Source organism: Erigeron canadensis, chromosome 2 (genome assembly GCF_010389155.1).
Source record: "Erigeron canadensis isolate Cc75 chromosome 2, C_canadensis_v1, whole genome shotgun sequence".
NCBI classification, from domain to species: domain Eukaryota; kingdom Viridiplantae; phylum Streptophyta; class Magnoliopsida; order Asterales; family Asteraceae; genus Erigeron; species Erigeron canadensis.
This window is the reverse complement of record NC_057762.1, coordinates 13,702,983-13,720,236: the sequence shown is the minus strand read 5'-3', so window position 1 is coordinate 13,720,236 and position 17,254 is coordinate 13,702,983. Positions and strand designations below refer to the sequence as shown.

At 33.9% G+C, this 17,254-nt stretch overlaps 1 protein-coding gene across 1 annotated transcript; it reads right to left on the bottom strand.

The window, feature by feature from the left end:
- Window positions 1-175: 175 nt before the first annotated feature.
- On the bottom strand, window positions 176-15,326 carry LOC122589610 (outer envelope pore protein 37, chloroplastic). The gene is made up of 6 exons (XM_043761921.1): window positions 14,910-15,326; window positions 14,485-14,574; window positions 14,203-14,400; window positions 14,024-14,118; window positions 13,291-13,411; window positions 176-485 (listed from the first exon to the last, which is right to left on the bottom strand). The coding sequence occupies exons 1-6, from the start codon at window positions 15,243-15,245 to the stop codon at window positions 354-356; spliced, it is 972 nt and encodes a 323-aa protein (XP_043617856.1). The 5' UTR covers window positions 15,246-15,326; the 3' UTR covers window positions 176-353.
- Between the last annotated feature and the right edge of the window lie 1,928 nt (window positions 15,327-17,254).

Genomic DNA, 17,254 nt, shown 5'->3' with positions numbered 1-17,254 from the left:
ATACGTCATCTATACCTACAGCCTACATGATTGATGCAGTTGAATTACCAAAGATGATATGTGAGTTCAAGAATATATGCACCAAATCAAAAAGATTTTGAGCAAACAGGCTACGGATGGTACACTGGTGGTTAGTAGTTACCGAAATTCTCTACAGCCTCGAACCCCAACAACAGACGGATGACATATTTAATAATAAGAGAATATATAAAATTAGAACAACCTGAAACTTATTTCAGCCTTGGTAACCTTCACTATTTTCTGAAATTTCTATCAAAACAGGAAAGAAGCTATCCACTAAATTAAAAGCACAACAAAATTTTAGAATCCATTTTCTGTTCAGCACAACCGATTCAGATGTCCCATCTCTTTTTCACACGAACCATCAAGGCTGACGATCTTATATCATCTTGTGGCAGTTGGAGCATCACTTGCATCTTCATTTTCATTGGTGCCGTTTTTGCTTTACCGGTCTCATCGCCAATCTACAGTGTATACGCCCACAGTTTTATAAACCAAATGCGGGATAAAGAATAAAAATTGAACTAAATCATTCTTTAAACTTCTTCATTATCAATATCTTTTAATTAAGATAGTATGCGCATCGATCATCTGAAGATTTTCAAATTTTAACAGATAAATCTTGACGAAAACTAAAAAAGAAAAAAAACGAAAAGAAAAAGAATTCTAGGCCAGAATAAAATGTAGCATCTACATTGTTGATTTAACCAAAGATCCATCATTAACCCGACATGTATAATGAACTTTAATGTAGCAAAACCTTAAGAGTTCGAGCAGGAAGCCGACAACTTTGATCATCAGTTTTATAATAAGAATGCGAGCAAAACCTTCTTCATGGGTAAACTAATATAGTACTTGGTGGAAGGGGTACTATAGCCTTCGACAAAAAGTAGGTTATAATTTATTTTTTTTGAAAAAGTAGGTTTTAATTACCAGCGCTTTATGGCGGGAAAAAACATTCACATTTAATCTGGCTTAAATTTTATGTTATAATACAGAAAGGGAAAATTTGACTAAATAAGATAGGTATTAATTAAGATATAAGTTGTGGTATACTGAGAATTTCGCATATCTAAACTTTAAGTAATGTAACAACCCTTGGACAAATTATAAGGGAGTATAGAAGTATAGATGGTAAGGGTAATTATTAATATTAAACCACCTATCATCCATCCAAATTCTCAAGACGTTATTTTTTGGAAAGATAGTAAGGGGGCGGAGGTGGTGTACTCCGGCTGTTACATGGGATTGTGTTAGAACTCATCAACAAAAAATTCCTTGGGTTGAAATGGTGTGGTTTACTCATTGCATTCCTACGCATTCTTTTTTAATTTGGTTAATTATGAAAGGAAATTGAAGACTCAAGATAAGCTCAGGCAATGGGATGTTAGCGGCGCGACCAACTTGAATTTTATTTGCTGTCCACTTTGCAAAGGTGGACCTCATTCTCATGAACATAATTCTTTGAATGTGTTTATGCGTTGCAGGTATGGAAATTGGTTAAGCCTCTAGCTATGATGCAACACGTTTCATGCAAATGGGACGGCATTGTTGATTGTCTGCTCACTAACGGACACCAAAATGTCGTGAGGATAGTAATTGGCAAACTTCTTGTGTCTGCTTAGCTTATTTTGTATGGCAAGAGAGGAACAACATGTCATTCACCTCTAATGAAAGATCTGTTGCTCAATTATAGGATGTTATTGTTGCAACGGTGCGGCTCAAACTGGTTACCATGAAATTCAAGAGGAATACTACAGGGCTGAGTATACTTGATCTTTGGAAGCTTCCAGACTCATAGATTTGTTGGGCGTGATGTTAAAGCACAATAGTTGATAGAATTATTAGCTAGTATGTGTTATAGGTTTCTGGTTTTGCTAATTTTGTAGCTTGTTTCACATACATACGGGGCTGTCGTATGTATGAATTAGTGTGATACTCTGCCATACTACTTGTATTAACTGTTTTTTGGGTGATACAAAAGCTTACCGGGGTTTAAAATCCTCTTTACCCGGAAAAAAAAAAAAAAAAAAAAAAAGATGGTAAGGGTAATTATATTAAAAAAAAAGGGGTGAAGTTCAAGGGCTATAGTCTAAGGAAAGAACCAAAGATGTTCACTATTCATTTAGGTTTGGTACTCGCTCTGTCCAATTTTAAATGTCCCCCATACTATTTATGATTGTCTCGAAAAAATTGTCCACTCCTACAAAATCAAATTAGTTATTTACAAAATTAATTGATAGTAAGTGTAATACAGTGAATGATGAATCTATGTAATATCAATTGAAACTGATTTGATTAAACAAGTACACATGTATGTCCAATGAAATACACATTAAGAAAAAAGAAAGAAAAATTAGCCATAAAATATTCTGCCTATGATCATTAATTCATTATCTTATACACAACACAACTACTACAGCATACAGAAATTTATAAGCATATATCAGAATATACTATCACTTCCTACAATTGCTGATTGTTTGGAATACAGGGATACTAACACTTCCTACACTAAGACTTCCTACGATTGCTAATCATATAATGTAGATCCAAATATTCTGCCTATGATCAAGATCTTATATAAAAACAACTACTACAACATACAGAAATTTATAAGCATATATTATATACTATCACTTCCTAAGATTGCTACTTGTTTGAAATACAGATATACTAACACTTCCTGCACTAACACTTTCCATGATTGCTAATCCTTTAGTATATACTGTAGATCCAAATACACCCAACCTTATCTTTTCTAACAAAAGTCAAAAACAGGGTTTTTATAACTAAAAGTTTTTTCAGAAAGTCAAACTTTTATCTAGGGACATGCCCCATAGATTACTAAGTAAAGTAAGCTTACTACATATAGGTCATTGGCAGTTTCATGATTTACACGAGCCTCCTTGTAAATATAAGCTTACTACCTATAGGTCATTGGCACTTTGGCAGTGCTTACTACATATAGGTCATTGGCATATCCGCAGATCAAATGCCTTAGAACTAAGCTGTGACACACTGTTCAACACTGGAGTTCAACTTCAGCATGGTGACTAGAAGCCCAGACTCAGTTAACAGTTTCATTCTTCTCAAAACCAGACTATCAAAAAGTAGTACTTTGATGTGTACTAAACTGATTATCAAGAAGAAACACATCAATAAAAACAAAGAAACTATAAATGTATGATAAATAAATAACTGGATTCGAGCTCCAGCAACTCCTAAACTAGATTTGAGTCTTGGTTTTAAGAGGCGAAAGGTGCACAAAAGACAGGGTCCATTTACGAAGCGCAAAGCACAAAAGCGGCAAGCTTTTCATACGCGAGAGGCACACTTATGAAAAAAAAATTATGAACTATTAATGTAGTATCTATAACACAGAATATATCAAAACCATCATTAAGAGCCTCATCTAAATCCGGCTTTGATCAAATCAGTGTTGTCAAAGACGAGGCGCTACCGCACCTCTAGCGCCTAAAACCCTAGGCCCAAGTCGACCATGAAAAAGACCGTCAACGACGGTCAAGTTTCGACCAAATCATTCAAGATCCAGCCAAAACGTGGCTATATCTAATGTTTTCCGGCCAAAATGAGGGTCGTTTAAGAAGATACAAGAGTTAAATATCAAATTGGGGGGGGGGGGGGGGGAGAAAAAATTATGTTTTTTTAATATTTGTATATAATAGTCTAATAATTTGGTTGAAAAGTTTATATTTTTGAATGATATTTGATTTTATAATTTTTTTTTACTATTATTTTTCACTATATATAAATAATTTATAGAGTTAATTGCAAAATTGATCCCTGTGGTTTACACACTTTAGCAATGGGGGTCCCTTTTTAAGTATCGTTGCAATGAGATCCCTGTTTTGAGAATTTTTTGCAAGATTGGTCCCTTTCTAAAAGAACCGTTAGCGAATGTCGTTAAGTCTTCAGAGAAGGGACCATCATTGTTAGTAAACTCAAAAAGGACCCCCATTGCTTAAATGGAAAAACCATAGGGACCGATCTTGCAATTAACAACTTGATATATTTTTTGATTTAACTCAAGAGATTGCAACATGCAATTGCCAGTGTGTCAGATCCCTAATTAGTAAACTTATGTATACTCAAAAATTTTAATAATGGACATGTACCTTGTATAATCTTAGTATTTTGAAAAATAATTTATATATAAACTTTTATTACTCGTATTATTTATAGTTACGAAATTAGAGGTTGTATCTTTGAAATTTGATATTACCAAAAAGCAAACCTGTTCAAAAAATATAATTACCATATATGGTTTTTTAGTTCCCTGTGTAACATGTTAAACATTTTATGTAGTTGGTGGATTAATAAATATTAATTAATAAATATATAGTTTATTTTAATATAGATCATAACAAACTTTTTGATATGCTTTTTATATATCGAGTAATACAGTTTGTTATTTTAAGACGTGAATATAAATTATTATGTGGATTTGATTATCGGATAGAGATCAAATGAGAAAGGTCCGTAAGGAGAGAAGGGAGAGAAGATTCATTTTTTATTTTTTTTAGCTTGTTTTTTGAACTTCTTTTATTTTTCTTTTTTTTTTTTTCAGTTTTTTCATTTCTTATTTAATTAACTAATTTCATATAAAAATTAAAATTTTACAATTTTTATTTTACAAAGGGTGTAGCCCGTAAACAATAGGCAAATCCGTTCAGCGGAGTCTTGATGACTAAGGGCAAAGCCCGTTAGGTAAATCACCCATCACCCCTATGACTTATCACCCTCTATGACCTATCACTCCCACCAGCTACTCCTTATTAATATCCTTAAGCGCGAAGCCCGTACCGTACCCTTACATGTATAGCTCACTAACTCGGGTTAGATATTTTTTTATTTTTTATTTTAAAACTTTTTTTTTATGGATTGAGTTAATTAAAAAAAGAATGAAAATTTTTTTTAAAAAAAGCTAAAAATATAGGCGTTCTCTCCCTTTCTCCTTAAGAACTTTCTCCCTGGATCTCTACCCTTTGATTATCATCAACAATTGAAGCATTTACAAATTTTAGAATATTTTTGTAGAAATATGTATTTAATAGTTTAATTATCAATAATGATGAAAAGCTAAAGTATGTTAATAGTTATATTTATTAAGTATTAATTAATTTTCATTCTTTTATAAAAATAAGTTAAAAAGTATAATTAGAGATCTGACACACTGACAATTGTATGTTGCAATCTCTTCAATTAAATCAAAAGAATTATCAAGTTGTTAATTGCAAGATTGGTCCCTATAGTTTTTCCATTTTAGCAATGAGGGTCCTTGTTGAGTTTACTAGTAATGATGGTCCCTTCTATTAAGACTTGACGACACCCACTAACGGTCCTGTTAAAAAGGGAAAATAGGGACCCCAATTGCAACGATACTTAAAAAAGGTCCCCTATTGCTAATGTGTGTAAACAACAGGGACCAACTTTGCAATTATTTATTTACTTAGTGCGCTTTTTTTTATCCGGGCGTGCGCTTTTTTTGCGCCTCTCGCCTTTGCCCTATTTAGGATTTTGGGGTCTTTGCGCTTTGAGGTCGCCTTCGTTTTTGACAACTATGAATCAAATTTGGTGTTTAAAAAGAAACCCCCAAAAGATTGTTGGTCTCGTTGAGCAAGAAGAAAGAAGAGATCAATCTTGTTGAGAAAGAAAAGGTAAGGAAAAAAATTACTTATTAAGGAAGAAAATCTTGTTGTGTACAAAAGCTCACGCTTTTTAGCGTATGGCGCTTAATACAAAAAGTAAGGATGTAAAGGAGCCTCCTCCAGAACTATTCGAATTCGATTTGTAAAAAGTTACTTTCGAGCCAAGCCTAAACGAGCTCGAGTCGAATTCGAGCTTAGTTATTGACCTGTTTAATTTTCGAGCCCAAGCTCGAGCTTCGAATACACAACTAGATTAAGCTCACGGGCCTAAACGAGCTTTCATATATAATATAATAATATAATTATTTATATGTATACATATTAATTGAGCTTTTGAATACTAATTGAGTCGAGCATAACGAGCTTTCTTCACAAATTTCAAATAATTGAGCTTAATTTTGATCACTTATGACTTACCAAGCACGAGCTTGAGCCAAACTCGAATTCGTTTAGTTTTCTTTGACAATCGAGCCGATCTCGAGTCGAACTCGAGCTTTCTTAATACATCACGAGCCGAGCTGTTAGAAATATAAATGGTGTTAAATTGTAATATTTCTAGTTGTATAAGGGGTATTAGTGTTAATTAGAAAATAAGTATAAATATCCCTTCCTTAATCATTTTGTAATAAGCCTTTACACATTAATTGATACATACTTCTCTGTAAGTTACTTTGTCTCTAACTTGATATTCAACCTCCCATCACCTTCGCACACTCAAACACACTAAACCCTAGAATCCACCATTAAACTTTAATTAAGCTCATTTCTATTTGTTTCAATTGGTATCAAAGCAAAATCGGATCACTCTAAATCGGTTCACCCGAGTGATCCGTATTCATATTATCTAACTCATTTTGCGGTTTATATCGAGACTTGAGCATAATTTCATTATGAAATTTTCTATTTTTGCTTGTTTCGAGGTTGAATTGTGTGTTTAGTCACAGATTAAGTGTGGTTGACTAATCAATTTCATGATACTGATTTTAATTTCGACTTTTAGTTAAAATTCACATTGATTTCGTGATTTTAAGTTTGAGCTCGGCATTTGATATATTCAAAAGATTGAAAAAGGTCAAAAGTTTTGTACATAGTTACTTTCACATGGCTGTCAGTTACATTACAACTACTACATCGTTTTCATCGATTTGAAATTACATTTATTAAAAAATATATATATATATATTGATCTAGAGCTTCTCTCTTTGAATTCAATTCTGTTTTGCGTCAATTTGATCTGGAAATCAGGATTTATATGCCATCGAAAACTGATCATGTTGATGTTTGTCATTTTTCGATTGGTTAAGTTTTGAGACGGTTGAGTTTTCCGCGAGGTGACATTAATTCCGACGAAGTTGTTGAGAGTTAATTATTGGCTAGGATATAATCGCGATTAGTTTCCTAGAGGTGGCAAATTGAACCCAGATACATCAATTTGGATTGATCTGGGTTGTTTTTAGAAAAGAATGGATCTCATTGGACTCCATGCAAGTTTCACACGGGTTGTTATGGACCACAAAAACAATCCCTCTCCTAGTAAGCGGGTTATATTGGGTAGACTTAGAAATGATTACGGGTTAAATTGGGCGGACTTAGGAATGAATGATTATGGATGACTGGATGTAGTCCCATTTTACCAACCGAAAACACCAAAGCCATTGTACTATCATATATGCGTTTTGTACAAATGGTTAAGCGGCAATACTTTCTTCCGTTTTGTACAAATGGTTAGTGTGGGACCCTCCACCTACTAGGTGTTTGATTTAATTTAGATTCAGTTACATCTGATTTCATTTGAAGTTTATATATACATCTTTTTTTATATTTTAATATTCTTTTTAGTTATTTTTATTTTCATGTTTATATACAAGTATCTTTTTACAACGTTTTATGAATGTAAATTTTTTTACTATTTAATTAACTTACAAACCAGCATCTATATATTGAATTCGAAAAAGAAAAAAAAAACATATAATTAAAATGAATTAACATTGCTTTTAATAAACAATAACGATGATTAAGAAAAACATATAATTAAGCTCCATTTATAAATGACCCGTTTTGACCCGGAACCGTTTTGACCCGTTTTCAAAGCTACCCATTTTGACCCGAACCCATTTTTACCCGTCATCCAACCCGATCCGACCCGTACATTTTGCCACCTCTAGCCAAAACAACCATTTGCCGAGCTCGTTGCTCTGCAAATCATACAACTCGACCAAGTCGTCAAATTTCTCGTATTTGCCGACTTGAGACTTAGAAATTTTTCGATGGATAACTTCCATTTGCAGAGCTCATTGCTCGGCAAACCATACAAAGACATTAGCCAAATTCCATCTCAATTCACCCATTTGCAGAGCTCATTGCTAGGCAAATCATACAAAATCACTTAACAATTTTTACAAAACAAACATACTGTTTGCCGAGCCCAGTTCTCTGCAACTCACACAAATTCAGCCCCAACCTTCAAATCAACTCTAACACTCAATACAATCATTTGCCGACCTCACTCCTCTGCAAACCATTCAAATCATCATTTCATCCCAATTCAACCATTTGCCGAGCTCACATCTCAACAAATAGAACAAATCGACCAAAAATTTTTCAAATCTTTTTCTACTTGATTTTTATCATTTTTCCATCTTAGGCGTGAAACTCGAAGAAATTTGTTTCTGAAAACCCCATTTATCGAGCAAAGAGCTCAACAAAACCATTTTGAAAAGTAAAATCAAAGAACTTGTTTTGCAACAAAAGATTTCTGAGTTAAACCATGAGTTGCGAAACAAGTCCACCATTTTTGTGAACAAAGAGCGAAACTTTCTCAAAGTTTTTGATCAACTTCGAATTGATGTGAGCAAGGTTGAAATAGAACAAATTTTTGTGCTCAAATCAAGTGTCTTGAAGACAAGTGTTTGCAACTTCAGTCAAACGAAACATTTTTGACAAAAAGAATTTCTGACCTTGAGATTGAATTGCATATACAAACCAAGATTATTTTTATCGTGTTATCGTGAAAATTTGAAAGTTTGTGTTGAGATTGAGAATATTCAAGATTATTTTTATGTTTGAAAGTATATGGTCATTTATGGAAAGATTTGTTGGAATAATGACCATTGTTTGATGATTAAAAGAGTTTGAGATTGAATAATGTTTGAGAAGAGAAGAAAAACTTGAGATTAAATAAAGATTGTTCGTTTGTTGATACTTGTGTGATAGCCAAGTTTGTTTAAAGTGTTGATAAGATTCATAGTTTGAAGAGATTGTTCATTTGAGGGGGAGCAAGAGTAAATGAATTGTTAAATATGTTCCGAAATGATTGTGTGTTCCAGGGGGAGCAAGAAATTTGAAGATAATCCGTTTATTTGATAAGTTGCTCCAAGATAGTTGATTGTTTGAGAGGGAGCAAGTGTTAATTGATCAAAGGATCAAATGCTCCAAGATGATTCTTAATTCAGAGACAAGTTAGCACAAGAAATGAAGTTTCAAACCAAACCAAGCTTCCACAATGCCAAAAGAATTCAAGATAACCAAGCTTCTATAATCCAAAATAACTCAAAGAATTCAAAATGAAAACCAAGCTTCCGCATGCTACTCAAAGTTTCAAGTTACTTCTCCAAGCAACATAAAGTTGAAATCAACATTCAAAAGTTCAAGTGGTCAGTTAAAAAGCTATACAGATTTCAAAGATGCTTCTAAAGTAATCAAAGTTGCAAGAGAAGATCAAGCTTAGAGAGTCATCGTCAAATTTTTATGTTTGTTGAGAAGATTCAAAGTTGATACAAGACGTTGAAGACAATGAGAAAGCTTCAAGGTCTACTCAACATTGAAGACTTTCAACAAATGGGCTCATCATGTTTATTTAAAGACCGAAGACGATGCAACATTACAATTCAACACCAAGGGGGAGATTGTTAGAAATATAAATGGTGTTAAATTGTAATATTTCTAGTTGTATAAGGGGTATTAGTGTTAATTAGAGAATAAGTATAAATACCCCTTCCTTAATCATTTTGTAATAAGCCTTTACACATTAATCCATACTTACTTCTCTTTAAGTTACTTTCTCTCTCTAACTTCATCTTCAACCTCCCATCACCTTGACACACTCAAACACACACTAAACCCTAGAATCCACCATTAAACCTTAATTAAGCTCAAGTCTATTTGTTTCACGAGCTCAAGTTAAAACACTAATATTCGAACGAGCTCGAGCTCAAGCCTAGGCTTCTAAAACGATCTCAAGCTCTGCCAAGATCGGGCTCGGCTTGGCTCGTTTAAACCCCTACAAAAAAGCAAAAAATCCAAAAGAATGCTCGTTATTTGTACATCTTACACCTTTAGTATTTAAAGGCTCTAAGGCGCGCTTTTTAAAACCAAGATTTGAGTTCCAACAACTCCTAATTGTTCATAAGAAGGCCTTAGGCCATATGAACCAAGACTAAACCTTATTCTAGGTGTACAAGTAATTGCTACAATTAAGAAGTCAATATAACGACACTTTGCTCCCTCGTTTCAGCAGTCGATCCATATCATTACTCACCTCCCGAAAACACACCTTGTCCTCGAGGTGTTGACTGGAACGATCTTAATTACATAATCCCATATCATTCTTTGCGCAATGTGAAATACAATCTCCTGCTGTTTTTCAAGCATCTTTTCCGTTAATGAATTTGACAAATTGAGTCCCAAACTTCGCATTAAGCACATGCCAACACTTGTAGAATATATTAAGACCAACGTGGTCCCTAATATGCACGAGTACACAAACCCATTTGCCCAATATCAGATCATTATTCTCTTTCTAATCAAGCAGTGAATTACGATAATCATGAGTTCCTCTAAGACACCCATCTTCAAACTTCTTGTTTGGAGGTGACACAAATTGCAACACCTTCTCAGTTATATCCTCCATCTTGCATGCATTGATCCCTTGGCCACTAAGTACCAAATGTCCAATGATGTTTGTTTTCTTTTCCTTACCATGGGGCTTATCTTCAACATTCTTTTCTTCCACCACGAGTCTGGCAACCACCTTATTTTCTTTCCTTGGCCCTTTGCTAAGCTGTTGTAATTTTCAGATTTGTCCTCTTCTTGCATAAATTGAAACTAATTCAGCAACAGTACGATGGTTTCAGCATGGCACTTCTCGGGCAGTTTCGCAGCAAGCTGCAGCTCCTCATTAGTCTGTCGCAAGTCCCCCCCGGATACTAATCAAGGTCTAGTGAAAGTGATTCAGCCTAGCATGGCAGCCTCATATTGTTGTAAATCAGCATCCAGCCAAGCATTAGTGGCGGACTCGTATTGTTGTAAATCAGCATCCACCTCTAGAAACTGTTTGTGTTCTTATCCTCCTGTTTAATACCATAAGTTGCAGAAGCTACGGCTCTCATACCAATTGATGTGTACAAAATTGATTATGAAGAGGAAACAAAAGAAACACAAAAGTAAATACAAAGAAACAATAATTGTATGATATATAAATAACTGGATTAGAGCTCCAACAACTCCTAAACTGGATTTGAGTTCCAGCAACTCGAATTGTTCATAAGATTTGCAATAATCTAACTAATTTGATAGTCATAGGCCTTATTTAATCAAGACTAACCCTATTCTTGGTGCACAAGTATTTGGTGAAATTAAGATATTAACTATTGAATAACGAAATGCTCCATTGTACTTTTCAGCAGCCGATCCATATCATAGCCAATCCATATCATACTGTCGCATGAGATAGCTAGTTATCATTTTTGCATGTGAATTGTCTTTGATAATATATTTAAGTACATCTACTCATTCTTTGAGGAATATAAAAAAAAATTCTTATGTCACTCCCAACTCCCCTTCCTCGACTAGAATAGCCAAAAATCTATTTGTCAACGCCATGGTACCATTTCTGTACCTAGTGAGACATACTATCATATTTTCACAAAGGATCTCCAAAAGCATCCACAAAATTTGATCAAGCCTAAAACCTTACTTACCTACCATCATGTCTTGTAGCTTCTCTCACCTCCAGTATTATTGCTTCAATTTACATATAAACATTTTGCAGCATCAAATTGTCTTTGATAATATATTCACTAATACTCATTGGCAAACTAGTCCTCCTTGTTCAATATCCTCACTTGAAGCTTTCTTCGATGCTGGGTGAGCTGGATTTCCCGATGATTGTGAGCTCCACGGGGGGATTTGCCATCCATTTGGGTAACAATCTTATCACTAATCCACTTGCAAGCAATGCTTTCTCGTCATTGTTTATCTCACTTACTCTCTTTGAGCTCCTTTATATCCTCCACGTTCTTACAACCATGTTTGGTATTCTTCCTAGGCTTGCAAGTGAATTAGTTCTTTTGGTCTTTCTTGCTGTCTTATGTCGTCCTCTTTTCTTTATAAGCATTAATATTCATAGCGTCCTTTATATTTTAATATTACACCAACCAGACAGCAATTACTTCTAATATGATGTCATTCAAAAGGCACCGATTAACTCCTTTTCCCTCTTTTCATCCTTTCAAGAGAAAGGACGCTTTTGATATATAAATTAATATCACTAATTCTTTATTCTACAAGTTATTCACAAATTATGTACTTCGTATACAAACGACTCTTATCCTCCCTGACAAGAAAAATTAAAAACTCATGATAAGACTACATATTTTCCTTAGTTATTAAGCCTTAAACAAGGTGGACTTGCTATTTTTCTTGTTTAGAAAGACTATTTATGTAGCTTAGGTCTCATTGTTTTGAGATTATTGGATCTAAATAAATGAATAGTGTTTCTATGAGTCTTTTAGGATAGTCAACCTACCTTAAAGCAACAGAATTTGTAATCAGTTTATTACACTTTTGAATCAGAGTCGTTTGGACAAGATTGTAAAACTCGTGAATCGGGATCAAATTGGCGAGGTGGGGAGACAGGTTTTTATGAAAACTCGGGGAGATAACAGGGAGATATGGGAGTCGGTAATCTATATACAAATATTATAATTTATAAAATTATAAGTAATAGAATCTAAAAATATCTAGGAAACTTCAAATTTAAACGTAATTGTCTCAAAACATTAACATAATCCTTTAAACTTAAACATAGAAGGTTTATGTAATTCGAAGATTTATTTTAAAGACCTCTGAAAATAAAATAAAAATGACTTTTCTTGACCTTGACCGAGTTTGACCGATCCCAACCGATATTTGACCCATATTCCTAATATTTGACCGAGATTCCAATATTTGACCCATATTTCATGGTTCACTAGTGTTGGCCAATATCTGACCCGATCCCACCTATTTCATCTCCTTGAGAGGCCGATAGGCCGATATTTAAAACACTGCGTTTGGATCATATCATTTCAAGCAGGCTAGTCAATCCGTAACTTGACTTACCAATTTAACGGTGTAACTTAAGAACATACATAACTCTTGACGGATCATTTATTTAACTGGGTTATATTAGCCAGATGCCAGAATGATAGCGGGGAAAAAAACGTCAGTTTCTCAATGCCTTTACCCCAACAGTACTACCTAAACAGTAGATACGCATATAATAACAATAACAAGAATGTAGAACAGCAGTTAGATTAGATGAACTGGTGAAGCTTACCCAGATAGATGCCCAACCTAATCGAACTTCTGAATCATAACCAGCTTTGAATTTGTATTCCTTTCCAACTGTGTGTTTATACACAGCACACCAGTAATTTGTATCAAAGTTGTACAAATAGCTGAGACAAATACAGTCAATGTTAATATATGCTAACAGAAAGAAATCTAGGATGACATAAAAACACTAATTATGCTCGTGTCCAGATTGAGCAGAGACAAGTGATAAGAATTTTTTTTAAAAAAAAAAAAAGAGCAAGCAGCAGCGCATGAATAATCTAAATTATAATTCCTTCCTGTTAAGTAATAAACAAACCATCCAATATCCAAATAATCTGTAATTCTGACCTGAAACTTTTTAAAAACCCTAAAGAGGTATTAGAACAAAAAAATAGGTTTAACATAGTTGGGCTCTTCACCTAGCACCAAAAAATTAGCTTTGTGGCTCAACACCAATCATAACAAGCATCATCAACTAATGGACTAGCAGAATGAAGTATGACGCATAGGTTTCATAACGAAAATAACACCAAGCATAACTAGCATCATCATTAAACTAATGGACTAGCACATCAGTTGATAATAGAATAGAACAAAATGAACTAAACTATATATGATACTTACTATAAAAGCACGCCCTAATATGCTCGGCATTATTGTTGAATGAGTGTAGATCTTAATTACTGTCTGATAAGGAAAAGTATATCAAAAAATCAATTTATGTCCGGGCTCACCTCAGCTTGTCAGAAGGGCCAAAACGACGCTTGAATGAGAAAGATAACGCATTTGAAGGCATAGAAATGCTTGGGATGAAGGTGGTTTGTTCATCCTACAACAAAATAACTTACTAAATATATAGAAGGAATGATTGGGCATTCGGACAATAAGAGGGGAAAGGGTTAGAGATAAGTACCTTGTAGGAGTATCTTAGATTCAAATCATCATCCATGTACTGAGCATTGAAAATGCCATTGAGAAGTTGACCTTTAAATATTGCACTAACTGACAACTTTGGAGCAGCTACATTCTCATTTTCTTCTTCTTCTTCTACGTGATACTCATTCTCCTCCAAAGACACTTCACCGTATGGAAATCTTAAAGTTGTTCTAGGCTTCAAACAAACAAAGGTAGGAATAAATAGAAGGCAGGTACCATTACAAATAATGGCAATAACTAAAGATGGAAAGATACTCACGAAAGCAGCAGCAGAAGGAACGGGAGATGTCAACTCGAGATTACAACCAGGAGCAAGATCAGCACGCATCGTTACTTGTCCTACCTGCGCCTGAAACATTCACACGAAGATGATAATAATGATATGAGAAAACATCATCAAATAAATATTTACGGACGGGAGTCTTGAAAGGTTAATTAATAACTAGAATAGGATAACAAGGCACGTAATTTGGATACATAATTTAACTTGTAAACATGTGATGATGATGTAACTTGCATAGTGTATTTTGTAACTACTAAAAACACATAAAGATAACGCATTAAAATCCAAAATTGCGTCACAAACACCCTACGAGGAAAAAATAACAAAAACAAAGCTTAGGTAAAGTCTAGTACTACAATTCCTGCGATGAATTAAGAAAGAAAAACAGAGGGGGAAAAAACCTTAACATCATGAGCAGCAGAGACGAGCAAACCGGGGGCAATTTCGAAAGAGGTGTTAAGAAGAGCATTGTGTTGATGAAGGTCGTAATGGCAGGTGAGGTGTTTAGAGATGAAGGATATTTGGGGATCAGAAACATGTCCCTTGTTATTGTTTTGAAAAGAGAGTTTAAGCTTGGCAAGGCTGTCAAATATTTTGCAGGATAACTTATTGAAGAAAAGCGAGGAGTCGCTATCGAACTCGCTCGTCACTCTGATTGAGGGTCGCCGTAGCCACTGAGGTTCTTCTTCTCGGGGAGTTACTACTACTTCAGAATTAGGGTTTGATGGCCGCACCATATCTAATTATCTATCGCTTGCTTTGTTTGCAACCAAATCTAAACGAATATGTTATCTATCGTTTGATGGCCTTCTTTGTTTGTTTTCCAAATTAATACTCCGTATTGAACTATTTAGGGTGGACGGAGGGCCTTACCACCCCTCCTTATCCATTTTTGCTCCTCCTCGTTCGCTGCCTAATGCTTGGAATGTCTTATCATCCCTCATTTTCCCTCCCCATCCTTTTTATTTAATTAAGAAATAAATAAGGAAGAAAAAACAAAAACAAAAACAAAACAAACAAAATAAGATAGACAGCAAAACCGGCTCCATGATCACCAATTCGCTCCCCGCTCTATAAGTATCGGAGGGTCGGTACGGTGTTCCATCCGGTACCTATTCTCTCCCTAGGGCGCTCCGCCCACCCTTATGTGTCGCCTCAAACACCTCTTACAAACCTTATACACGCCAAAAGATACATTTGTTTATTTGTAATTTAAATATGTTTTGAAAAATTTTTATTCGTGTACAAATATAAAATATGGTAATCATTTACATGATGAATGTTATAAATCATTTACATGATGAATGCTATAAATAGTTGAAGAAAAAAAATGAACGTTAATTATTTATCAACTATATATGATTAATAATTAAAAAAATGTGACAAAACGGGAATAAAAAGAATGAAAACACACTTAAATTATACTGTTATATGTGAAATATAAAAAAAAATAATACCATACATATAAATTTTTATAAATAATAAAAGACAAATGAACCCGAATACCAAATTAACTTTGTACAATAAATTTTAAAAAGCCGAAAACAACTTAAAGAACGACAAGTTTTAGTTATAGTTATAAGGCTAAAATAAAAATGTAAAACAAAAAAACATAGTCACTCATTTTTTGTTAAGTTAGACGATCGATAGAAAATACTAATTTGACACAAATATTACATACTTCAACGCCCGTTAGAAAAATGGACATGTTTTGCAGCAGTTTTTGTAACTCTTGTTAGACAATAAATAGCATCTAACGATCGTTAACCCCCGTTTTAGAAATTGACCTAACTCCCTGTCAGAGTAATGGACTTGATTTGTTGTCATTATTGTTACTCCAGTTACAAATCCAAACAAAAGTTAACGGTCGTTAGTTTGTTCTAAGTTTTTTTTTTACGAGTATTATTTATTACCGATGAAGGCTATTGAATGACAGGGATTAATATTGCCCAAAAAATATGGGTGCACGGAATTCCACGCACTCAATTTATATATATATATATATATAATATTCTTATATATTTATATTTATTATTTATTATTTATTTAATGAACCATGACTACCTGGGTACGAGGAGCAAAATAAAAATAAAATTTTAATAATTCAATAGTGTTAATCCAATTACTAAATAGTCACTCCTGGGAAAATCTTTTCCGCATGAACAACTCCAAACCTGTAAGTGCGTTTATTTAGTCAACCATAACATTTATTCAAATCAATAATGTGAGGCCCAAAATTTAGTTTTATTAAACTTTATTTATGAGACTTTTTTATTTATGAATTTATAATTATATATTGATATAGTTAAGTGCCTATTTTTACAATCACATAATCTAAGAGGAGTGAATGTGTTAACCTAATTAATGTGTAATTATATTTAAGAATCTAATTAGAATTAGCAGAGTAAGGTCGGTTGCTATGGAAAACGTATATGAGCTAAACCATTCCTAGAGTTGTGTGTGTATTATATATACACACATGCCAAAGTGCCGAATCACGTACAATTAGCTTTTAGTTGATAAACTTGAGGGATTAAGAGATGTAAGTGCACGTCTATGTCAATAACAGTCTAAATTGTTTGGGCTTATATTGTAATATGTCTTTGTCATGTGATTGTGTTAGCTTTTATATTTGTTAGTACGTGTTTTGTAAATATAGATTAGTAATGTCCTTGTTATTTAGCTTGTTTAGATGAAGGGTTTATCATGTAATTCACCATGTACTTATTTGTAATTATGAGAGGGG

Bases quoted from the DNA above. Each gene is read 5' to 3' on its own strand.
- LOC122589610 (XM_043761921.1), bottom strand. From the start codon at position 15,245: ATGGTGCGGCCATCAAACCCTAATTCTGAAGTAGTAGTAACTCCCCGA. The intron at 13,412-14,023 runs GTGAGCCCGGAC...TATTTGTCTCAG, and splicing joins GGCCCTTCTGACAAGCTGAG to CTATTTGTACAACTTTGATA. The intron at 486-13,290 runs GTAAGCTTCACC...TATACACTGTAG, and splicing joins TAGGTTGGGCATCTATCTGG to ATTGGCGATGAGACCGGTAA.